Raw genomic sequence first — 26293 nt, 5'->3', positions numbered from 1 at the left:
CAGAGGACAGCACTCTGGGCATGTTTCAGTTCATCCTGTAGGCTTACACACAGGAGAGAAGCATCCTCAGGACCTCAGATCCCAAACAAAGACCGAAACTGGGCTCTGAGAGAAGGAAAGTCCCTTCCCTCTGCTTTGGCACTGTGTAAGTAACAGAATATTATGTGAAAGAAAGATGAGCTCTGGAAATCAAGATTCGACAAGAAGCCACCACAAGACACTACAGCAAAAGTTATCTATTTTATTACAAAACCAGAATCAAACAGATGCCTTTCAGTCTAACAATGCCATAGGCAGAAACGTGATGAGGCAGGATAAGTTCAATACAAACTCAGGCTGTGGAAAGCAGTGCCTTTGTATGAATGAATCCCACCATAGCGCAGTCCCTCCAGCACACCATGTCCTTGGAGAATCAGCACAAAAGGAAGGGGTTTTGTTTCTGGCAGGAGGAGCAGATGACTTGCACTGTGGAGCCCTGGTTCTCTTCTCTGTCCCAGCTGTTTTCAGTCGTCATCCAAAGTAGAGCTGGAGAGCCCAGGAGGACTTGTAGGAGGAGAGACACGTCCAGGGTCTGCTTCCAGGCACAACTCTGACACTGCCCTGCCCCAGCTTCAGTAGGATGCTACTGATGCAAGGCAGAGCAGAACATGCTTACCACTGCCACCCAAGGACAAGTGTGGCCCGGCAGCCAGGGGGACTGGCCAGTTACCTGGCCAGAAAAGCAACAAGGGAAGAGGAAAGCTGAGGCACTGCTGTTGTGATGAGTATGGACTGTATGGACAACTCACTGGATGGCTTATATGAATCAGGACCAGTGCTGTCTGTGTGAGCATCCAATGCACAAACCCAGAACAAGTAACACAACCCGTGTCCAGCCATCACACAGCCACGGTGATTGGGTCTTGCATGCCAACGTACAAACGCTGCCACAAGCTGCTCAGAGGCCTGTGTGAACCCCAGGTCAGGAGGCCGGGACTTGGACTCCTCCCATGAAAATAAAGGGGGAAAGAATATAATGCTTGGATCCCAATCCATCCATCAAGTCAGCACTAGCGTAATGTGAATACCCAGCAATACCAGAGCTAAAATCAACAAACAACCCTTGTTAGGCTTCCTTGAAGAACTCATTCAGTTTTAATTGCAAACTACATGTGAACGCAGGCCTTTTAGAGGGGAAGAATGCGAGAATGAGAAAAAGGTCTGCAGAAGGATAATTAAGTGGCAGGCAGCAGCACTGGCTGGCTGTTTTACTGATATTTCCAGGAGAAAAGATGCAATGACTTTTAGCATCTCTGCACTCCCTCCCCTGATCTTGTGGGGCATTGCCTGCCCCTGCTGGCTGGATGACAGAGCTCCTGAAGGCATCCAACCGTCTGCTTTTGCTGGATGCAACTATGCATTAGAAAACAAACAAAAAAAAAAACAAACAAAAAACAGCAGCCAGAGCTTTTAATTTCTAAAACTAGCGAATAAAGACAAGAAGTGTTTTTTTATACAGTTGGGTTCATTCATCACTCCTACAATAGGATTAACGAGTGACAGGGACGTTTCTAACTATACACTAAACCAAATCATTTCAACACACAAAAGATGTGTGCTGGACATTTAAAAAGAGGAGATGCAATTGAGAAATGGGAACTCGCAGTCCAGAAAAGCACATACATTGTATGTGAGGAACCATGAAGATCCAGCAGCAGGATCTGCTCATATTAGAGAGAGCTTTTCTTTACATTGGGGTGGTGTAACGTACACTTCAGAGATTACCAGAGGTGTTTTCAACCATGTCAAATGCTTTAATCAGCTCCGATCTACTTCCCAGGGGAAGAGTTATTATTGCTATTAAACTGTTATTTAAAGAAAGCTTATTCTTTTTTCTAACTTTCCATTTTGTCAACAAGGCACTAACTTACTGCATCAGGCCAGTCCTGCTGTGATGTGTTTATCTCAAGCTATCGTCATGGTGATTTGCCACAGAGTGAAGATGCTGTGTTGCAACATTTTTTACCAAAGCAGCAAAAGCCTCAAGTGACAGGCCCAGTTTCTACAGTAACACAATGCTTTTACAAGCAATTGTTGGTGTGATCTCCTATTAGCGTGGCACGATGTCATCTCTGACTACAGGTTTTGGTCCAGAGATGAGTGGCACAAAGATTGCCAGGTCTGAAGTGGGAAGTTGCTCAGAACATCCCCTGTGAAGCGCAAGTGCTGCCAGGGGCTGAAAATGCACAAAACAAAGTAAAACACGGGGTGTCCCACCCCACTCTGCCCAAACCCAGGATAGCTGATCCGCTGACTTCACAATTGCATCTGACTGAGATTAAGAAGACAACTTTGGAAAAAATGCTGGTGGTTGAAACAGCTCCTGTGGGCTCCAGGAGCACCAGGCTCTTTGATCCAAGCCTTCACTGTTCTTGTAACATGCCACTGGAGTATAAAAGCATGGGAGGCACTGGTACCGGAGAACCAGGTGAAGTGGGTACTCTAAGCTAGACAGACCCTCTGCTGTGCAGGAGAAGAGCTTGGGATTCACAGCCACCAAAGACAAGAACAGCCATTGCAGACAATCCTTTACTAGGGAGCACAGCCCAAGCTGTAGAGTTGCAATGTAAATAAACCAGACTTTTGGGGACCGGCGGCATAATTGTGTCTTTCTGCACTGACAAATATGTTCTTTGCTCTTCAGCAAAGCAATAGGCAGGCTGATGCTGCTTTTAAGCAGGTTTCTCAGTATTTTTATTGTTTTACACCATACAGACGAACACTTTGTCAGAGAAGAAGATGCAGGACATCACTCCGCTGACTCTGCTGGGGTGTATGGCTCCCATGTCCTTACAATAGTGTTAGATTTCCAGGACATGGCACATCTTTGCTAAGCATGTCTTCTGAGCCTGGATAGCAATGCATTTGCAATTCATTTCTGCCCAATTCGCAGAAGGTGCAGAAACTACTTTTATATTTCCTTAATACGACCCTTTCCTAGCCCTACTTTAAGCAGCTTTGCAGTGCACCACTACTGAGGTGAAATCTGTGCTCTCTCAAAAGCCCCGATGCCTGTGAGTTGCACAGGGCTGTGCAGTAAGAACAGAGGGGGTTCCCAAGAAGCATTTGGTACGTGGGGCACTGTGTGCACACCTGTGAGCACAAATAATGCTGATATGCTTGCTCCTTTGTGCACAGGGATGCTAAGGAGATCGGATTGCAACGGAGTGGTGGATTGTGTCAGAAATGAATGCATTACCGTAACCCATTAAATGCAAAGTGTCCCTCTAACCCTAACAGCCTTCAAAAGCAAAGGGAGGAACAGAACAGTGACTCCAACCCCTGTACAAGACAACTGTACAATTTACATACATATTTATATACAGTATATAAAATTCTCTTTCTTTGAGTCCCAGTGAACTCAATTTTAAGTCATCAGTAGCTGTTCCAATTTTTAAAAGTCATGATCCTGTTTCCCCCCCACTCTCCAAAGTATTAGATAATGGCATTGAAAAGAAATTAAAAACAAACCCAAACCCAAACCAATTATTAGAAAGTGCAAACGTTCTGGGTGCCACTTCTGCTACGTTGGATGTTGCTGATGCTGCATGCTTGCTCACAAGCAGCAAGGTGTCTGTCCGTCTGTCGCTGTATCTTTCTTTCCTCTGGGTCGGCTCCTGCCTTCCCTTCCCGTCTTCTGCTGCTACACCAGGCGGCCTACTGAGAAGGGTGGGGTGGGCAAACAGAGGAAAACAAAACAGAAGCAGGGAAGGTGAGGAAAAAAGGCAGATTAAAACCCAAATGGCTCCCAACTGAGGTAAGATCCAGCACAGCCTTTGCTGCAGCCAAGGCCCCAGAAGGCTGAGATCTCAAGTAAGCTGTGAGGCTGAGAACAACAAGGGGCTAATGAGACAGCCTTGCTGAAAAAAGCGTCGGCTGAGTCACACACAGCCCTAGGGACTAATGTATTTTTAAACATGAACCACCACTTTCCCTCACCCTCCCCCTTCTTGGAAATGGGCATGCGGTCTGGGCAAAATGCTAGTCCAAAATCACTCCCTCTGCTCTTCTGCCTGTGATGGCTGATGCAGAATCCCACCGCTGTAAAGCTGCCCTGGAGCCACAGCCAGCTTCCACAATCCCTAGTCAGGCAAGCAGGAGGATGACATTTAAGACCCGTCCCCATCTCTGCAATAACAAAACACCGCAGTTTCCCTGCTTAGCAGTTCTTCAGGACTTGCCTGCACCATGCCCTCTGAAGTCTACCATGCTGATGAAATGGAGAGGATGCAGCGAGGATGGAGCTGGGAGCCCCACGGCCCTGCTGATCTGTGTCCTAGGGGATGGTGCAAAGGTGCTGCTTAGAGAGTCAGACAGGTACCCACATCCTTGTGTTCCTTTCTTCAGAAAGTCTTTTTTTTTTTTTTTTTTTTTTAAGTCCCTTATCAAAAGTTAGGAGAATCAAAGCTCTTATGGGATCAGAACAAGTGCACTGTGCGAATTAATTACAAGTGAAAACACAGGGAAGAGAAAGCAGAAGTATGGATTTGGTTTTCATAAGGGAGAAAAGTTACCAGGCAGGCCTCACTGGGACGAGTGCTAACTGACATGCCCCACACCAAGTGGGGGTCAAATGCAAAATTACTTCAGACTGTCATATTTGAATCTGACTACACAGCGTTGCTTAATGCTCTCACAGCGTTCAATGAGCAGGTTGTAACAGCAGCAGATTGACTTCAGTGTCTAAACACGCAAAGCAGTGCAGGAGTGGGGAGCGAGGATAACCTGTCCTTCACCAGGGACTCTGAGTGACTAGGAAAGAGTTTGAAGCCATAGTACATGATTTTTGGAATGCCTTTTCTCAGCTTTTCAGGGCAGACAAAAATCAAATACATGCTCAGAACTGAGGACACACCAGGAAGCATCACTGTATCAATGCATAAGGCTTAGCTCGTCCTTATCTTCAGTTCTCTGTTCAGCCCATCTCAAGGGGAACTCGCAGCAGGACTAGATAAGGTACCCACAAAGGGGTGGAGGATAGCAAGAGGTATGAGAAGATTTCTATCACTAAGCAAATACATAGCAAAGGATTTTTCAACATGGAATGGAGTCTAACCAGATGCATGTTGGAGGGCTACAGAACAACAAGTGTCAGGGGAAAGACAGGCAGGGGAGAGCTGCCCACTGCTTCTCACAATACAAAATGAGAAGCACCCATTGACACCATGAGGCAGCAGGTCTTAAAGGAAAACAAACGAAAGTTGCTCTTCACACATGACGAAAGGGTGCAATTCACTGCCACAAAGTGCAGAGGAGAGAAGACCGTAACTGGGACAGAGAAGAACCTTCATGGGAACATGTCCATAAACTAATACAATGTAAACACAACAAATCGCCTAAATCATTGCTTGCTAGAAGCAGGGAGAATAAGGCTAGGAGAGTGTTCATCAAATACTTGCTGTGCCCTATTCTAATTCCTAAGCAATGTGCTGTACGCCACAGCTGAAGACATGATCTGGATTTGAGCTGATGCAGAAGAGCTGTGTGTTATTATTATGTTCACACCTCTTAAGAACAACCTTGGCTTCCAGTTGTTTATGTATTGCTATTTGTAAACATAGGAGAGCATGAATTCTGGGACATATAGTTATCATAAAAAAAGGGAAATAAATATTTTGACAAGATACTCACTGAAAGGGTTAAGGCCTTGTCTTTTTCCACTGGGGAAACTGCTCAGGCTACCTGTAAAATCCAAGAACCGTGTTAAAGGCAATAAATGCCATGGCATGCCAAGGAGCATCCCCACCATCTGTGCTGGCAGACAGGCTCCAAGGAGCTCCTCCGTTGTGGGTGTGCACACAGGAAGCCTCATCAGCACTCCTTAAGATTCACATGCAGGAGTCAGACCAATGTGCTCGAGATGACAGATGCTAAACACCTGGTGCTGCAGTATCTGAACATCCTGAAATCCAGAGGTGTGGTGTGGGCAAGAAGCAACAGTTACAAAGTTAAGCTAAACTGTGGAAGGAGGATGAGGAAAGGAAGGATACAAGTAGTGCCATGAAGTTCCCCCAAACAGGCGTTGCTAACCGCAAGCAAAATAACGCCACGTAAAAAGCAGGCAGCCAGAAAAGTGAAGGTGTAAAACAGATAGGCCAAGTTTGCTTAATCTCTAGTGATCGAACGCTTGGGCACACAATCCAACAGGTGCCTAAAATGAAAGATCTGAACTCACATCTGGCAGAAGGGCAGAACAGGCTGTACAGTTATGACCGTGTGACAAGACACAGGCACGTGCACTCTACACCAGATGGAGCTAACGGCAAGGGCTTTCGCCTCTGCAAGAAACCAGTTCCCACGATGTGCTGGGTACAAACAGCTCAGGGAGTACAGGAGCTCAGCACTCTAGAAGGCATGTTACAGCTCCTGATAGCTGCTCGTTCTGGATTTCAGACGAGGGTCATCAGCTGGAAATGGGATCTGCTGCTCCCACCCAGAAGAATGTTGCCACCCCCATAATGGCCAGGTTTAAATCTTTGATTTGTGCGTGCATCTGCCACGACCATATGCTTTATTTTGCACATGAAGTGATTTCACTTGCACCAGTGATACTAACACTCACATCTAAAGAAAACATTGCTCTGTTCAAGAGAAAGATGAGCAGAAAGGTAGCAAAAGGATGGGAGAGTGGGGAAACTGCAGGAAGACAGATGCTGCACCGTAAGAAAGGGATGGAAACACCGGGAAGGAAAAGAGAGGGGGAGAGAAAGGTGGGGGCAGCTGCATTTAAAATGGATTACAAAGCAAAACCTGTTTGGCTTTAAAAATTGTTAATAAGAGAAACTGTATAAACATAGCAAGTGATTTCAAGGCCCCCAAACGCCAGCCTCGTATCAGCCATCTGCCCTGGCAAGATCAGAGGAACCGCTGTTAACTTATCCCTGTGCCTGTACATAAAAAGCAGGGCTCTGTTGCCAAGAGGCAGATTCTTCCAGAGCTAATTGGGACTCACCCAGGGGCCTGGCAATAAAAACGCAGGGCCTTTACAAGTGGCTGCATCCTCGGGCAGCCGTTCCCCTAGAGGGTGCTGCTCGGCCACGCATGGCCCCATGCTCCATCGCCTCCCTTCGCCCGCAGCCTACCTGCGGCTAAAGCCTCCTCCTTAGGGTCTGTGCTCATCCCTCTCGTGTCGACTGCATGTTCACATGTGGCTGGAAGCTGGCTTCAGCAGCTCTCACAGGTTTACATGCCCCCACCCCAAACTGAAACAGGTGACGTCTTTCGTGCTATTTACTCGGTCCCCTTCCCAGTACAAGCAACTTGCACATGCAAATGAGATGTCACCAAAACAAAAGAAAACTTTGGAAACCGCTGCAGCTGAGACTAGTGTGCGTTACTGTGACTGTGACCTTCAGAAAGACTTGGGAAGTTGATACAAAGGGCCTAAAATGACAGTGACACTCGAGGCTGGGCATGACAGACCTTTCCAGCATGCTGGCAGGGCTCTGTGCTTTCTGTGGGTTTCTCCTAAATACATCCACGCAGGGAAACTTGACTACCATAAAGCTGATCACTTTTCACTCCAAAGGCAGAGAACATCATCTTCAGTCAGCTGCCTTCAGTATAAACACAGGCCAGCACGTGTAGCTATACAGAAGACAAAACCCCACCAGTGTAATACCATACCGAGCATAAAGTTGAAATGAAAGAGAGGAAGGTGTATGGCAGATGGTGACAGCAGGTAAATAAAGTATGCCCAGGAAGCACTTGGGTATTGCAGAGGAACATCCCATCACTCAGTAAGTTTCCTAATGGAAAGTATTTACTCAGCCTCGCAAGTACACTCTTTTGGGTAATAATTCGCTACAATGAGGCCAGATGTCTTTCAAAAGGAAAAGCCGCAAGGAAACCCCAGCAGCTTTTTATAGGTAGAAGTAATTCCTCTAACTGACTGAGCAAACCTCTCATCTCTTTTCATGGGAGAGAAACACACCACCAGGAGCCCTATCTTGTGTCAACACAACACTGATGTCCTGATTGATGCTAACCCTCAGGATTAAAGGTGACAAACTAAAGCATCCCCACGGAGCTCCAAAGGCAGATATCTCAACAAGGCAAACAAAACCAAGCACTGAACCAGTGCAGCTTGTTTACATTCTAATCTACATTTAATTACAATTAGTTGTACTCTGAATTTCAGTTTTGTTAACTCAGCCACTGCCTGGCTATATACAGCAAATGGTATTTTACGGTTTTCTCAGAGCCTCTCAGACTGTCATCGCTTCCTACCGCTGCCATTTCAGAGGCCTTTCCCACATGACTGCTCCTTGCTACCAGTTCCCACACAGCTGCTTGCATAAGTGATGGAGTATCTTCATTCCCAGAGGTCTCCCCAGGCACAAAGAGGATCAGTCACTTCTGCAGATACCAATTAGAAGGGTCTCACACAGCACTGAATTAATTCTGCTGTTTAAATTGTCCACTATTTTTCCTTCTTTCTGTAGTCTTTGCTCAGCTCCAGTGGAAAGTGACATGCCCCATTTTTAATTAAGACATTTTGATCCCATTTCTGAATTGCGCTGCTGGCACAGACGGTTGCCTTCAAAGGCTGGCTCTTTGTGGTGACCCCATTCTGAGTGCCAGGAATGGCATTTCTCCATCAGAGCTGCTCCTGATAGAAACGCATCTGGTTTAAGCAGAGGGGCAAGAGCTGTGCAAAGTGGCCACCAGACCTCGCAGATTTCCCAGCAGCTTTTTGGGTCGTCATAAGGATGGAAAAGAGGAATGGTTTCTAGCTGACTGGACAGCTCTTTTCCTTACAGTAGAACCAATGACTGGTAGCACCCACACATTAGGAGACCACAGGAATCAAGAACCTGCTGAGAAGAGGAAGAACGACAGAACTATGCACCTTAGACAGATTTGATCCTAACCTGGAAAGAGCTCAGAGTCAGTCTTGTCCTCATGAACATCCTAGATGAATCCTTCCAGAATCTTTTCCAAGAAATTTTCCAAGAAATCTTTTCTGTTTTGTTTATCTATTAGCCAAGAGACAGACAACAGTGCTGATTTATCTATGCCCTGTGCTTCCACCAAGCACCACCATTTCCATTTTTGGATGGAAATGGTCACAAAAAATCAAAAGCTGACAAAAATGCAGAAGCCTTAACATTTGTTCTTCTAACCATCCCAAACCCTACAAAGTTTGTATTAAGCTTTATTTTCAAAATCAGTACAAGTGTTCAATTTACCTAGCAGGAAGCATGCTCACCTGGAGTGGTGACCCAACTTGCTCTAGTCCTTATGCTGCTGGATACCAAGTATGATTCGGAACATTTGAGGCAAGTTCGTTAGTAATGAAGTATATCAGCTGGAAATGGTGACTTTTCTTACATCCCTCAAACTCTTCCCTCATGCAAAACCAGACCAGAAAAACCTTTCCAACAAAGTTTTTGTTGAAACAAACATTTCCGTGAGAAGTTTTGGTTTCATCTGACTGGCAGTTTACAACAGAAAGTACGTCATCAAAAAGCTTCCCAACCAGCTCTTGGCTTCAACCCACAGTGACCTCAGCCCAAGCAGATGTGCGGAGGCCATGGCATAGAGAAAGAAACACAGAGAAGAAACACATGGACTTAGTTGGATGATTGCATGCTCCCATCTTTTGGAATAAGAGGATGTTGGAGAAAAGATGAGCTAGAGGTTCTTGTGAATACAAATTCATGACTCCTCACAAATTCATGACTCCTCTAAAAAGATCTATCACAAATTTGTAAGCTGCACCTCTAGAGTACTCACATGCTTTCCTACACATTGGTATCTGCTCCCTGCACTGGCTTCCTCTACTGCTTTTTAGCCCTCGTCGTCCTTCAGCTACCTCTAGTCCTTTAAGAGTTTTCCTTCCACAAAACTTAGGCGTTTACCTCAAGGCTTATCAGGCCTCTGTTCGGTATGTGGAGCTATGTGATTAAAAAAAGGTCGTAGCCCTTTTTTGCACACAGTTCTGTCCTCATACAATGTAATAAACCATGAGAAGTCAGGCTGTGTTCTCAGCAAACAGTGTGGGAATCAGGCACTCACAACATGTCTCCCTTGCTACTTTCTTTTCCCCTTCACTCGAGCTAAAAGATTCTCATTTTCTTCCTTCTCTCCTTTTTTCCCTCCTTCCATAAACTAAATTCTGAACAGTCAGTTGGCCAAGGCAGCAGATTCCAGAGAGTCTTATTCCAGGCCAAACACCAATAAAACTAATTTGGCATATTCATCTTATTGGGAAGGTAATAAAATTAAGGAACAGGACTGCTATTTTGGTATGTCATTCCTCAGTAAAGTACCAATGACTAAGAAAAAAGCTTCCACTGAGCTAAGGAAGCTGAAAGCTTCTCACAGCTGACAAATAATGCAACAGCCTTATTATGATAACTGAAACATTTGCAAAGCACCTGGAAAAGGCAACTTCCCAACACTCAAATGCACTCATTCCCTTCTCACGCTTGCTAAACCTGAGGAAAGGACTAAGGAAAGGTTAAGCCTAGAAAAAGAAAGCTAGCCATCCATCTCGAGCAGCACGATGGTTAGTTACAACAAGAGCTGTCCGCACAGCCAAAACACCTGCACAGGAAATTAGTCCCCAGGAATCTTCCAGCTTGCCTTCTCCTGCCAAGCAAATCTACCCACAGTCAAGAATGACTGATAATTATTGAATTTGGGTTGAAGAGTTTCAATTTGTAAAATTTCCAAAAATATCAGTTTGGTCCAGGTCCCAACAGCAGATGAGGTGAAGACGAAAGGAAGAAAAGGAAGGAGGGTGGGTTGGTTGCTCAGGCATTGAACAGAAAGGAAAAAAGTTATTCCTATGTCCCATTTCTCTCCGATTTTTTAAGTTCAATTTAACTCTGAAAAAGGGCAAACACACATTTCTGCACTTTCTTTCTGAGTTGTTCTCTGTGCGTCATCCACTCTCCTGCATACTGGATTTAGCAATGAAAATAAATATTTTTTCTGTTAGTCAACAGGGTCTCTGGAGAAGGACTGGGTCTGTGCCGGCTCATACACCATCCAACCTATATGGCTGAGGCAACAAAATACTGTCAGCAGTGTATTACTCAGAAAGGACCTGGTCTGAACTATGGTTTCCAAGGACTTTTATAGTACAAGCCGGGTACTGAGCAAGGCTCAAATTTTTGCCCTGTATCTGTATAGTGCTTAGCACAAAGGCCTGTGTTAAGGACTTTAAGACATAGCTTAGTAAATAATGAACTATATTTACAAGACAGGATATCAATCCCTCTCATTTTCCCATGCAAACTGTGGCACTTTTCAATCACCTGGGGGGAAAACTGATTCCTGAGTTGAACGTAACTCCACATCAGTCTTTTATTCTCACAGGATGGGGAAGGAAAGGCACTCACCTCCTTCCTTGCTGACTCCCAAGCACCCCTTCAGCTCCTGAAGGGAGATAGACTTGTCCTTGTTGAGGTCACAGTAGTCAGTGAAACGTCGGGCGCATTTCTTAGGCTTGGCTTTCTTCTTCACGTAACGCTTGAAGGGCTTCAGCTCCCGCTTGTTGATGTCATTGCTGCTGTTGTTGTCCAGCTGGCTGAAGTACCAGTGCACCACTCGCTCCTCCAGCGTGTGGCTGGGGTCTGGCTCGGAGAACCTGGAAGGGAGGAAGCACAGGCCCCTGACAAGTGGGTGCTCTCACCAACACTGTCAGGCAGATGCTGAAGAGCCAGATCCGCTCACTCAGAGTGTGAGTCAGGCACACACTATGCCATATTTAAAGCAGCATAAACACACAGGTCTTACAATCTCCTTTTAGTTGAGCTCTTTTGAGAGAGAGAGAGGGAAAAAAAGAAAAAAAAACTTTTTCTAAAAATGTCCTTTAGCATTAACAAGTGGTGCCAAGAGATTCCTGGAGACTGATACCCTCAGTTACTACACTTCTCTTCACACCAGTTGCTGAAACTCTGCCTAATCCCAGAAGGATCTCCCTTTAGAGGGCAAAAGGCAGTCTCCATGGTCCTTTTGACCCTTGGGCTCCCATCCAAATTACCAACAGCAGAACCATGAGTACTAGCTATCATGGTAGTTTCTGTGATATCAACATCCAGGCTTCAGAAAGGGAACAAATTAATTTAATGCAAGACACATTCATTATTTGAAAATGTCCTTGGCAGGATGCAACATTCTTGCTGTATCTATTTATATGATCTGAACTCCTGTGCTGTATTTCCAGCATATTTAATGCTTTTCACATGGTTGATTTATACACAAGAATTCCACAGCAGACAAGCACCACAAATCCATTAAAAGTAATACTACGGAACTGGCAACTGCAGTTTGCTTCATTTCTTACTCATTCTGATATTACAAGTTTGACGTTATTTGGCTCACATTTTCTTTCTGTGGACAATAACAAAAAATATCAGTGGAGGAGGAGGACAAGAGGAGGAACAGCCACAGCTGAAGATGCATGAGTAGAGAATGCCGCCATACAACCTCAAGCCATTTCTGAACAGCCACTATTATGTTACACTATTTACACTGTATCGGGTGTTTTGCAGCAGCAGCTGGAAGGGTGTTATTCGTCCGCGATACAAAGAACCAGGGAAGAAACCCTTTCTAAAGAAGTATTTTTAAGAATTGCACTAAGGTAGCCCGTCTTTTCTCCATGTGATAAACGTATGAGTAGAACAAGCTGAAATGATGCTGAGACTTGAGCCTTTTTCCTCCCAAGCGTACAGCATTTCAGTGCATGGAAATTAGTTGACAGGCAGTCAGACATGCTACACTGGCACTGGTTGCCCTGACTTATTCCAGGAGACACCTCCAGCTGCTGCCTAATTCCTTCCTCAGCAGTGAGAGAGGGACAGTTGTGTGCTGCACGGAGCCAGGTTCTGGTGTGAGCTCTGGGCACTCGAGCTGGTGGGGAAATACAAACCAAGGTTCAATTTCACTAAGGTCTGCTATAAAATAGATTTTAAGACCATCATCAAGCTTATTTCAGAGACTGGTAAGATATATATTTAAATGGCCACTGAAGATTTCTTCGTTGGGTACCAGAAGGGCAAAAATCCTTTTGACCTTCCCATGGGACCGCTTCTTCCTCTAAAATGCAGCTACCAAACCTGAAAAATAAAAATTCCAACCTACAGCCGTGGTAATTTACATCACTAGCATGAAAGGTAGCCCCTACCCGGAGACATCTGGATCCCCCCCAAAAGTAAACACACGCTGGGGAGTGGCAAATAAACTGCACGTTTTTCCCAAGGTTTTCGTTGAGAATGTCTCCTTCATCACTTAATTCTTAGCTGAGAAGCAGCCTGGCATTCAGTTGCAGCATCTGGTCAATGTACAGTGGGATAAACACTGTGGGGGAGAAAGAAGAGGTTGGGAATAAATTTGGCTTCGTTTTGGGAGCCAAAACACAAGGCAAGCCCCTGGAGCTACCTATGGACAAGCAGAAGTTGCAAAAATCTCCCCAGGAAGCTAAGGGAGTGCCTGGATTTTTTAGAGCCTTGAAACTCTATGTGAAGACCAGAATGACAGGAGAGAATAAAAACACATCCTGTGGCTTGTTTTTATGACATTTATAAACACAGCCATTGGCCTCTCTCCCTTTTGGAAGCGAGCTGGCTATCACTTGAAGACTAGCGTGTTTCCAACAGCCACAGGGAAGAACCAGAAGTTTTGTATTGCAACGGAGGAGCTTCTGCTTTTGCTCCGACATAGGAATACAACCCAAGCTTTTGCATGTGAGGTTCCCCTGGTCCACACGTTGGCCTGCCCTTTGCCCTAACCTTTTTCTGAAGGCGCAGATCTGGAGAGACAGAAACAGAGAAAAGGGCAGAGCATCCCTAGCACCAGCATTGGAAAAACAACAGACAGAAATGCAAGCTCCTCTCTACCTGCTGAAGAGACACTCGGCAGCAGGACTTAAAAGTGCCTTCTTTTTCAGAAATACACCAAAGAGGAGCTCTTGTGAGTTACCAGAAGAGGCAATATAGCTCACTCCAGCACTTCCATAAAGAAAACCAAGGCAATCCACAGGCTAATACAAATACATTGACTCATGAGGTGATGATTTATCAGTCCTAGCCATTACAAACACGCTGAGTGCTCATACCCAGCTCTAGCATGCTAATGGAGCTGAAGTTTTATTAGTTTAACTGCTGTGACTGCAGGAGGAAGGAAGACACAGCCATTACTGAGTTTTTACCGCTTCCCGTTGGCTGGCCTACCAGTACTGCAGTTCCTGAGTTGGTTGCCTGCCCTTTCTGATGGCCATCCAGAATCCCAGCACAGGACGGACACAGAGGATCCACATCATCTCAGGCTGGCCATATTTCCCTAGGTGAATTGTGAAATTACACGATACACTAAGAAGGCCGAGGTTACAACACCCTATCTAAATATTTTGACTGTGATGGCTGCCCACGCAAGACACTTATATTCCATCCATGAAATATGCGTTGATGCAACTTCACAGTATTTCTAAGCCACCTAGTTTTGATGATGTGCTATGGCAGCAACCATACATGCTGGATTAGCTGAAATATATCTGGGGGCTCAAAGTGTTCTGCCAGGGGAGAGTTTTCACGTGTATTCTTGGGGAATTTCCTTCTAATGCCTCTCCATTGCTATTCCAAGAGAAACGAATCAGCTCTTGGATGCAAACCTAATTTGTCGGGCTGCATCTCCACTCATTCAGACCACAAAGGAATCAGAAAACTCAAGAGAGAATAAAACTGCTCTGCACATTCCCAACTCCCATCTCTTGCTCTAACACTGGTCCCATGAAAATCCACTGAACTCCAGTCTCTCACGGCAGTGCGGTAACAGCTTCATAAGATCTAGTAAAGACAGACCCTTACAAAAATGCAGATAGACCTCTTAGGCTTCTTATGATGACTACATAAAAGCCAGCAAGTTTAGCTCCATTATGCAGCATAAGGCCACTCACAGCCTACCAGGGAAGAGAAGAGTGGTCTGTCATTAACAGCCTAGGACAGGAACCTGTTAATTCAGCTTTACTAACTAATTTGTCGGCATCAAGTAAATAACCTTCTCTACGTAGGCTTTTGCTCCTCCTCCTGTGTAACATGCTGTCAGTTCCCTCATGGGAGAATAATTATTTCTTAGGTGGCTAATGCCTGGACATACCTGGGTTAACGTACTACTACTTTTAACACTACTATTTTCCAGCTGAGATGCTGCCACAGAACACCTTTATATCATCTGGTCTAACTGGGGTACAAGCAAAAAGCAAAGAGGCTATGAAAAAACACGGATGTGTGCTTTTGCAGCTGTACTAAATTCTGGAGCAGAGGGAGAAGAATATGCCAAAATACCACCTAGACAGCTTGAACATGCACTTTGCATGCAGTCTATAATGCTTTCCAGCCCTTGAGGCTCCCTAGCAAGAAAGGAGGGGTTAACTGAGTGGGAAGGAGCAGGAAGGAAGGAAGGGTAGGTATAGAGGTATAGGTTTAGGTATAGGTATAGGTTTAGAGTATAGGAGAGCAGCAATGTCAGATATTACTTACATACCAAACCATGTACAGTGTGCAATCACGTTATCCTCCATAGGAGTGTACCATCAAAGTTTAATATGCCCCACTAAATTTTACTAACTGAAGTCCATTCCTACCAAAGCCACCGCTCTGCCCATGTGCAGCCCCGCTGCATGCAACTGCACACTCAATATTGTTGCAGTGACAGAAAACCCAAATACAAAATACTGCTCTGGGAGAAAGCAAGGTTTCCAGCTCTAAGTTCCCAGCAGATGATCAGCTGTTTGAAGATCTTTAGAGAACCTGTTCCTTTGTAATACAAACTTTATTCAGCAACAAGAATGGCTGAGGCGGGAGGAGGAAAGGGGATTAAGACCAGACTAACATCACCTAACTACAGACTGCAAACAGGGACTATAAACCAAATGGAGCTAATTCCAGGATAAAGGTACACTGATGTGTGAGAAGCTACTAGCAGAAGCAACGGAGTAGAAAAAAAAAGTTAGTCCAGCTCCCTAACACATAAGGTATGTTTGTAGTCAGGAAGCCTACAGGATTTAAAGCTGTAAGTTTCTAAGACTTGAAAGTAGCTTGCAAGGATGTATGCCTTGCTTTGGTGCTGTTGCTGAATGAAGGATGGATGGAAGCTACAGAAATGTTAGGGCTGGTCTTGCCAGCCAATGCCCATGAGAACACTGATGATGCCCTCCAAGGTTCCTAGGGGGAGTAGTGGGAAGTGGTAAGATTTTAACAAACTGAGGTAAAATTCACGGTTCTTCTTGCTCTGCTCCCTTTTGTTGTTCTTTGCGGTTCTCTCTCATAAAGCTCGAAGTCCTAACCGTGGAACATGGCTTGAATCAAAGAAGATTACTTTAATGAAATTGTGAAAAGGATTGTGTGTTTGTTTTCTTATTCTCCCTTTCCTGTAGTGAAAGAGTCGAGAAGCTAACAAAAAAATAAGCTGTGTTCAGACTAAACAAAAGGTTAGTGCACAGTCCAAATTCATTATGGGGAATGCATAATTCCTCTACAGTTAAAACTGAAGCTATCTTCCTGTTACAGACTCAGTTTCTTTCTCTCCTCCCTCCGGCTAAGTTGTGTATGAAACATTATTCTGAACACAACTTTTCTGAAGATCGTGGAATAAATCATTTAGAAGGTTTAAAAATCAGCTCCCTTCACTCCTCATTGACTTTTAAAAGATCCTCCTCTTGCATGAACTCTCTCATATCTTTAATTAGGCTAGGATTTCCATAGGAGCATAAAGAGAATTTCATATCTAACGTCCATTGAATTGCAACAGGAGTCGGGCATTAACTTCCCCATACTGTTTGAAAGTGTCAATCTTTATTAAAACACGGTGCAACTTCAGAACACCCCAGAGATGTGCTGAGCTTTACTGAGCCTGCTTCAAACTGCTCAACTGCAGCATGAAAGGGAACCTTGGGGGCAATTTTCTGAAGTACATTTTAGGGCTATTACATGGGAAATAATTGGCAACTTAAAATGAAGGGGCACAGCTACCAGGTTACATGATAAGGGTGGCTGTTGTAAGCTGTCCTTTTAACCTAAAACTCCACAGGGCATTAATATTTTTGCTGATGATGTAACAAGCTATAGTGCACACATTTGGGCAATTAAAATTCTGAATCAAGGAATAGTTTCTTAGGTCAGGTAAACCTAGGCTGGGATTCCCTTTGAGATATTCTAGTTTAGACCCCATGTGATGTGAGCGTGCCACACATTTTATTTTCTCTGACTTAGAAAATAGAATAAGATGTACTAAAGTGAAGTTAAAAAAAAAAAAGTGATGCTCCTATTATATAGGATTTATACATGAACAATTTCAACTATGCATCTTTTCAAAAAGGATACCAAACACTGGTTAATAAACTCATTTCCTACAAGCGCTCCCTTAATTACTTTGAAAACATACAGTAACAAGATGTGCCTTGGAGTTATTACATAAACTTAAAATTAAGAATGAATTTTACCAGAGATTTTCTGTTTCAAAAGTCTAAATGAAGTCTATTTGGCTATTTTGCTGTAATATAAACCAGGGCCACGAGGAAGGGAAGTTCTCATCTCATTTACATTATTGTAAAGCAAGAGTAACTCAATTAAAGTCAATAGCTTTGAACTTGCTTAAACGAGACAAGACCTATAAGGGATTACAAGGTTGTTTTAAGCATGCCCAATAAAAAAAAAGGTCTTATCAGGTTTTACTTACATTGCCTGCAGCAATCCAAATTGTACAGCCTCACTTTGCTGCTACTAGATTGTTTTCGTGTGTGCCAAGTATAAAGTGTGCAGTTTAGCACAGCTCTATGTAGTGCTCTAAAGGCAGATCTCTATCATTTCTCCTCATGTTCCTCCTTTCCCCCCAAAGAAAAAGTAATAACACACTAATTGCAATGCCATGGATAGCTTTGCAGCACATATAGGTAAAGTCTTGAAGACGCTCAGCAAACACAGGATGTTTTCACTCCACATATTCAGGTTCAGACTGAAGGCTGTAGGGTCATCTAATCTCATTTCCTGTATATCATAGGCACAGAACGTGAATCAAATTACTTTTAAGACCATAGCTTGGGTTGACTAAAGCAAGTCTTTCTGAAAGGCATCAGGCCTAAGATGAAAGCCTTAGAGAGAGGGAATCCATCACTTCCCTCATTACTTCATTCTGCCTTACAAATGCCCTCGCTTTAAAGAAATTTTGATCACAAGTTTGTTTATATTCAGCTGATCATGTTCTTCCCTGTTAAGACTAAAGAGCCTGCAGAGCTTTTGTCCCTGTGGAGATACTCGGATTATAAGTAATCATCTTTCAACCTTTTTTTTCTTTCTTTTAATACACTAAGGAAGCCTGAACTCCTCAAGACTCTCACTGTTAGGCTTTTTCAGCCCTTAAAACTTTGGCAAGGCTGTTCTCTGGCTCCCTATTTTAATGTTAATATTAGAGGTTCATATTGTAGGCCAGTAACATCTCCCTGCTGCCATGGAGAAATGGAAATACACCCATAAAACACCTAAAACTCCTACTTGCTACTTGTTCATTTTTTGCCACAGCCCCACACTGCAAGCTCATATCCAGAGTTCAATGCACGTAACTATTCAGTTTGGGGTACTGCATCAATTCCGTCCCCATTCTGGAAGTGAGGCCCTACATTCAGTCCACACACCCAAAACGTCCACTCTGCACTTAAAACACATGGGACAATAGAAGGGGACAACTGGCCTGGGGATACAGCTTGTTTGCATCAAGTTTGCCTGGCCTTCCCTCTGCAACGGGCATAAGCTTTGCTGATAATACATTTTAAAAGTACTTTAGATTACCAGCTTCATTTGTTCAGCCTCTAAAAGAGCCCCAGAAGATGAAATAATGAACAGAAGAAACAAAAATGCTGTAAAGGAACAGAAAGAGGTCAGCTACAGAGGAAACTAGTACATGTTTAAATACAGCACCTGTTCTGCCATCATTATGACGAAGATGGAGAAGAGCCTGAGATAAGTGAAGCTCTCCTCACAAACACAAATGCCTCAGCTGACATTAAGAAAAAACAGACCTCCTGCTTTCGTTTTCAACATCACCTTCTCAGCAAACCTGGGCCAGGGAGGTACAGGATGAGCACTGTCATAAATCAAATATTTTGTTAGTTCTTAAGCCTGGAAATGAGTTGATTAGCCATATGGGCAAAATACCCATGGAAAAGAACTTTCATTTCTAGTGCCAAAGTGAAGTTAGGTCACCTAGTAAACTTCCAGATGTTCCTAAAGAGAAGACTCCAGACATTTCCCACATTGGGAAACTTGGAAAGCAGGATTCATTGCACAGGGACAGCTTCTCAGCTCTGCAAGCTCACACAAAATGAAAGCTGTACTGATTAAATTTTTATTTAAGTATCTAAAATTCCTTGAAATGCCTTTTTTTTTTTTTTCCCCAAAATAAATGGTCTCATCATATCATGGTGGGATGGAAAATCTTGACACATCCTCTTTGGGTTACGCACCTACCCTAACTGATGCACACGGAAGTTTACGCCAGAGCAGTTTCCCGAATTTAATCATGGCTGTGGGCAGGCAGAATATTTGGGTGGTAGCAGTCTCTCGCCTTACAAAGGACAGACTGCTAAAAGATTTCTTTTTCCCCTTGCAACTGGGCTGCCGACACTGGAGCTGAAAATAAATCAACATGATGACTGTGTGAAGAGCTGGGCAGTGAAAAATTCTGCCAGAAAGGCCTCTATTCAAAGCTGAGAAATACACAAAGCTTGGGGAACATTAGGAAGCAAGCCTGCTGGGTTTATAGAAGTACAGTGGGGGCATATATCTCTGGTCTCTACAATATTGGTTTATATTAAGCTTTATTTTAAGAGTGATGATTACATTGGCTGGGTTTCAGTCCCTGTGCCAAAGATGCCAAATAAATATCAAATACTCTCCAGGGCTTCCTGCCACCCCTACCCACTGCATTTGAACCATGCAAATTACACAAAATTGACATTGGAATGCTTATGGCTGGGAGAGAACGACGTATTTCCCATCCTTGGGGCATTTTTCATCCTGTTTATATGAATACAGACGTGCTAGGCATATACTGCTAATTCAAAAGGTTACAGAATATTCCGTGTGCAGGCACTCAGCCACCAGCCCAATTTGCAAGGTCCAAATGCAAAGTTAGAAACATATGGGTTCACAAGCAATCCATCCTGAAAACAAGAGGCTCAAAGGTGCCACCCAGGAAGTTTTTGTCTTGAGCATTTAAACATGGCATTGCTTCTTCCCTCTGCATTTTGAAAGAGGAGAGCAAGGGACCAATATTACTCTCAAAACATTGGAAGTAACACGCACAGAGGCACCTCCTTCATCTCTACACCCGGAAGAACATGAGCACATTATGTGTTGTGGCATCCCTGCGTGCTAAGCTAGCACTGTCCCCTTTTATAGTCAGGGGAATCCAGAACCATAGAAGTCTTGCCTAATCAAGGCAATACAGCACTTCTTTTCAAACCGCAGTCTGTTCTCAGTAGACATGGCATGCTGCAGCATTGCAGCTGCTGCACTAAGGGGATTTCCTATCATCAAGCAGAAGGGGGAGACAAGACCTCAGCTTTTCTCCAGTTCCCCAGAAAAGCAGACTTCTGCCGACCTCTTTCAACAGGCCTGACCTGCTGCTTCTTCCATGAAGGATGAAGAGGCAGCTGGTCCGAAGGGAGGGTCATGAAAACAGCTTCTCTCCTCATCTGCAGACGGGCTTCAGCCCCACAGCAAAACGGCAGTGCTAGTGCTGCCAAGGATTCTGTTCACATTCTTCACTCTCCATGGTAGCCACTAGGCCACACGGCCTCCGTCAATCCATTTGCATTTTATTAGGTCTTTTCATGCACCAGGGGACAAAAGAACAAGCCACTTCCTCCCACTGAGCTCTCATTTCACACTTCAAATGGGCTATACTAACCTTTACGGTGGAACAGCTGCCAGGGAGGAGGGGTGGGAGGAGGCACCCCAGGCTACGATGACATGACAGAGCAGCCTCTGAAGACACAGCATTAGTTCGTCTCCCAGCAATCCAGATCAGTGGGAATCAGCTCAGAGCATCACCTTTCCCTCCCGCCCCCACCTCACGGGCACCCACAGCTCTGCAGCCACCTTGGTGGGTTCAGCCCGAGTGCTTTCCGGACTCACCTCCCACCCCCAGTAGGTGCCGCTGAGTTAATAGCCTGTACCATGTCCGTAGTGAGAGCATCAAGTAAGCTGGTAATAAATTCAACTTTCTTCCCTTCTGGGCAGCCTGTAGAAAGAAAAGAGGAAGTTCAGTGCAAGAACACAGAAGACCGGTCTCCTAACGCACTGCAGCAAGGATCAGCCAGAACCCCTCATTTGTTTGGAACGTAGCAGCCATCATCACAGTCCCTAAGGAAAGGCAAAAGAATCCCTCAGTGGGTTTCTCTGCATGGCAATTTGTCCTGCAGCTTTTGTCCAGCACACACACAGTCACCAACAATATCTGGCAGGAAGGCCGTGTGGTTGGCTGGACGGCCTCTCCCAGTTCCCTACCGGCATAACCACAGGGATGTGCTGGAAGGGCCTGGCAGATGGAGTTCCCATGGTGACACTTGTAGAGAAGTTTACAAAACAACCCATTACCTCCTGGGTCATCTTCCTTTGAAAACACGTCTGTTCTGAGGTCCTAACTGACAGCTTAAAGTTTCTTAAAGCGTGGGCCAAAATGAGCACTGCTGCTTGTACTCTCCTCTTCAGGCACAGAGAGTGCTGCCTGCCGGGAGCTACCACAATAATTCAGTTCTTTTCATGACCACGCTGCATGGGAACTATGTCAGACCGAGTCATCACGTGGCAACAGACCCCAGTCACTGCTGGTTTAGGCAGGAATCGGACAAAGTGCGCTGAAGACAAGCTTGGTAACCATTTCCATGACTTAGTCCTGAGGCCATCCAGTTCCCTTCTGCTATAAACTCAGAATGACATAGTCTCCTGTCAGCCTCCAATGACAGAACTGAGACAAAAATCTTCATCTCCTCACCTTTATGAGGCAAGCTATGCAGTTTTCTTGCTTTTTAAAGGAGGAAAAGCATGCTTCATTTACTACCATATTAATACTGTAACAATTGCTCTAGCCTACCAAAGAACAAATATACTTAACTTCTACCCATCACCTCCAGAGCCACTGTCCCAAACCCATCACCTCCCAACTCCGTTGTCTTCTCTGATTAGACACCAAAGCCATCACCACCTCACTTACCTCTTCTCTTTCCCAAAACCACTGTTTACTACACTGTTTATTCACCTAGGAGAGCATTACCAGAAAACAGTATCGCCTTAGTAATGAGTAGCAATGTTAACACTTTCTGCCTTTCCCAGGCAAGCAGAGAAGCACGTGTACTCCAAACAGAGCAGCAGAAACCTACAATAATCCCTTGACAGCTGAAAGCAGCTTGCAAATTGATCTGACTAAACTCCCTCCTTTGCAGTATTACAGGCTCTGTTCTCTGCAACAGCTAACCAACAGTCCCTAGCCTGTCTCCATATTATGCGTATTACACACACGCACACCCCTCGGCACTCGTTTGGCACATGGTCCAGAAAATGTCAGCATTGTAATGGGTAAGCTGCTATGGCAGCCAGAGGAGACCACTCACTTAAAGGAGCTTTTTGTTGCAGTAATGAGAAGGTTGAAAAACCATTTGCTAGAAGTCATCTCCCTGGGGCCTCAGCATCTCACCGTCTGCAGGAATTAGCAACTTGCCATTTGCTATGTGCAAGCAACACGTTCCTTCCTTCTTTCTTCTGGCTCTTGTGAGAGCAGCCATGACACAGTTTGTGAAGAGGGTACATGCAGGTGTGTAACAGTTTGTGCTCATGTCTCTCCCACCTTAGCCTCTTCTGACTCACTAGGGAATTTTTACATACAAGAACAGCTAATCAATCACAGAATCACAGAATGGTTTGGGTTGGAAAAGACCTTAAAGAACATCTAATTCCAACCCCTCCGCCATGGGCAGAGACACCTCCCACCAGACCAGGTTACTCCAAGCCCCATCCAACCTGGCTTTGAACACTTACAGGGGTGAGGCATCCACAGCTTCTCTGCACAACCTGCTCCAGTGCCTCGCCACTCTCTGAGTAAAGAATTTCTTCCGAATAACTAGTCTAAACCTACCCTTTTGTAGTTGCACATTGCTGTCTCATGCGGAGCTTCTCATCCACCGACATCCCCAGGTCCTTCTCCTCAGGGCTGCTCTCAATCCGTTCTCTGCCCAGCCTGTATTCATGTTTGGGACTGCCCCAGCCCAGATGCAGGACCTTGCACTTGGCACTGTTGAACTCCATGAAGTTCGCACAGGCCCACCTCTCAAGCCTGTCCAGGTCCCCTGTCGGGTGGCATCCCTTCCCTCCAGCGTGTCAGCCATACCACACAACTTGGTGTCATTGGTAAACTTACTGAGGATGCATTCAATCCCACTGTCTATGCCACTGACAAAGATGTTAAACAGCACCAGTCCAAGTACCAACACCTGAGGAACACCAGTTGTCATCGATCTCCACTTGGACACTGAGCTGTGGACCACAACTCTTTGAGTGTGACCATCCAGCCAATTCCTTACCCACCAAGTGGTCCATCCATCAAATCCATGTCAATCCAATCTAGAGACAAGGACATCATGGAAGACAGTGTCAAAAGCTTTGCACGAGTCCAGGTAGATTATATCAGTTGCTCTTCCAATATCCACTACTGCTGTAATCCCATTGTAGAAGGCCACCAGATTTGCCAGGCATGATCTACTCTTAGTGAAGCCGTGTTGGCTGTCTATCACCTCCTTATTTTCCAAGTGCCTTAGCATAGTTTCCAGGAGGATCTGCTCCATGATCTTGCTGGGCAAAGAGCTGAGACTGACTGGCCTGTAGTTCCCTGAGTCTTCCTTTTGTCCCTTCAAACCTCAAGTCTGCATCAAAAGACAACTGAGCACAGCATCTTCCAGACAGACAAACCAGGATTGTTAACTCTCCTCCTCCATCTCCTAATCTCTCCATCGTATTTCTAGTGATGGAAACCATCAGGGACAGGAACCGTACATCCGAGCACAGAGCTGAAGTGCACTCAGGTAAAGAAAAGTGGCTTGAGCTGAAGGGGAACTCTCCTGGAGTCTGATGCTGGGACTAGACCACTAAGCTACAGATCATCCTACACGTGTCCTCTTGTGCCTCGTGTAGTTCCTATGCCCCATCCAGCTGCAGCACAGAAGAAGGAAGAAGAAACCATTCTGTCTTCCTGAGAGATCAGACAGAGACTCTCAAAGAAAGAGACCCAAAGTAAAGGATTTCCACTGAATTCTGGGAAAGGCAGAGGGGAAATGCAGGGAAAGGCAGTAAAGCAAGGGGAGAAGGGGACGGAGAAGAAAGGAACCAAGGTTATTCTATTTTACAATGATTTCCTAAGGAAATGAGCCTTAATGCAATCACTTATAGCTGGTCTGCTGGTTTCCCTCCCCCTTCCCTCACCCCCCAAAGTAATACTTGAGCCAATTGGCCAATTTCATTCAAACGTGAGAAGGAGGCATATAGGAAATTTCTACATGACTTGTGAAAATGAGCAGCAGCATAGTAGAGAGCCCTGCTGAGGGCAGCACTGCTAAGCAGAGAGCTATGGGGCCCAACGTCAAGAGCCAGCAGAAGGAGAGCAGAAGGAGATGTGGACATAAAATCTGGAACAAATCTCATTTCCTTTGCTAACCTGCTCAGGGATAACTCACTTTATGTTGGTCCTAGAAAGAGCCATAAAAAAAGAGAAGTGTTACCAGCTCTTTCTGCAGAGTTTCTGGTCTCCAGTGCTCCCTCATGGTGGAGAGGAACCCATTGTATCTTCTGTTTTTGAGCAGCTGTTCCCCACCCAGGAGAGCAATAGCTGATCTCTCAGTGAGGGCTCCTCACTCTGCTCCTTACAAAGGCAGAGGGAAGAAAAAGCAGAGCACAGGCAGGTAGGATGGCATTTTTAAGAGCTGCTCAGACACCTATGCCCAGCACCTCTTCCCAACAGAAATAAGATATGCAAACAGTAAACTATGAGTTGTCATTTTGTTAAGAGGAGAAAGATGAACAGAAAGCAAGCAGCAGTAGGAGATAAAGTAAGCCCCAAGTAGAAAGCAAGGAATCTAGTTCAGATAAGTAAGCACGCAGCATTAACTAAGTGACCTCAGTGCACCACAAATACTGTCCTGCCAGTCCCTGCAGGGTCAGGGAGCCAGTTGGTCCACTGACAATTGACATTTGTGTCCACCATTGCTCAGAGGGCCATCAAGCCGCTGAAAAGTCCTGCTAAATGGAAAGGATACTGTCCTGGCCAGGCTTTAAAAAAAACAAATAAAAATTTAAATGCCAAGCACATTCTTTCCCCAGGGGGCCTCCACGCAACCATTTTTTTGTTGTTTTCTTTTCCCTACAATTCTGATCTCAGACGTGTTTTAAAGGAAGGGCAGATAGGCAATAAACCAGCCCCCAGAACACTCCCAGCCTCTCCAAGTTATCCAAAATAACACAGAATAAAATCCATGGTAAAACAAGCACAGTGAGGGAAATCCCCCGTCTCAACAAGAGGCTTCTTGGCCTCTTGAGTGTCCCAAAGTGAGATGAGTGGAGTAGACAGAGGCAGGATTTTGTTCCTCACTGACCTGGAAGTTCTCTGTCCTTGAAGGGATCATCAACCTCTGTGCTCTTCGATCTGGCATCACTTTCACACACTGGGGTCTCATAGCTGAAAAAGAAGAACATCCAATGCTAAACTATGTGATATAGCTTTAGTGTCATCAGGTGCTTGCTAGGGGGTCATCTAATCTGCTCACTACAGGGGAAACAAACCTGCAAAGGAAATGTTATTCTCAAGCATCTCTCTGCTTACGGACAGTCAGTAACAGCAACAGGACATGGAGAGAGGAGTGGGAGCATACTCCATAATCCAGTACCAACTGAAACCCACAAAAAACACAAGGCCCTCTTCCAACTACTGTGGGCACAGATCGTGCTTTTTCTTCCAGAAATGTCCATGTCTTGCAGAATCACTGTGTCTAGCAAAGTTTAGGTCCCAGCCCCTACCGGACAGTTTTTTATAGCTTTCCAGAATGGCAATTTGTTTCTGAACCCCCAAGTGAGAAAATATTCCCCAAGTAGTTTTAAGATACAGGGCAGCAAGAAGATCAAATCTACCCTTTGCTTAAAATCTGTTAATGCACAACTGAGAAGCCTTCTAAATCTGTTCTGGTCAGGATCTAAATGGCTGAAATATA

At 44.9% G+C, this 26293-nt stretch overlaps 1 protein-coding gene across 5 annotated transcripts in view; it reads right to left on the bottom strand.

Annotated features, from left to right (window-relative positions):
* Window positions 1–227: 227 nt before the first annotated feature.
* Window positions 228–26293, bottom strand: part of SMOC1 (SPARC related modular calcium binding 1) — a 127208-nt gene continuing 101142 nt past the window's right edge. For 2 of the 5 annotated variants that reach the window (XM_066997740.1, XM_066997742.1), the window contains exons 9-13: window positions 25682–25764; window positions 21180–21285; window positions 11391–11638; window positions 5671–5721; window positions 228–3699 (exon numbers count right to left, since the gene is read on the bottom strand). In XM_066997740.1, the coding sequence (XP_066853841.1) occupies window positions 3683–3699; window positions 5671–5721; window positions 11391–11638; window positions 21180–21285; window positions 25682–25764 (505 nt within the window). In that variant the 3' untranslated portion in view covers window positions 228–3682. The remainder of the gene's footprint in view (window positions 3700–5670; window positions 5722–11390; window positions 11639–21179; window positions 21286–25681; window positions 25765–26293) is intronic. The other 3 variants (XM_066997741.1, XM_066997744.1, XM_066997743.1) reach the window with 3 other exon arrangements.

The sequence above is a fragment of the Anser cygnoides genome, chromosome 5 (assembly GCF_040182565.1).
Source record: "Anser cygnoides isolate HZ-2024a breed goose chromosome 5, Taihu_goose_T2T_genome, whole genome shotgun sequence".
NCBI lineage: Eukaryota > Metazoa > Chordata > Aves > Anseriformes > Anatidae > Anser > Anser cygnoides.
The sequence above is the reverse complement of the archived record's forward strand: the minus strand, read 5'-3'. Positions and strand labels throughout refer to the sequence as shown.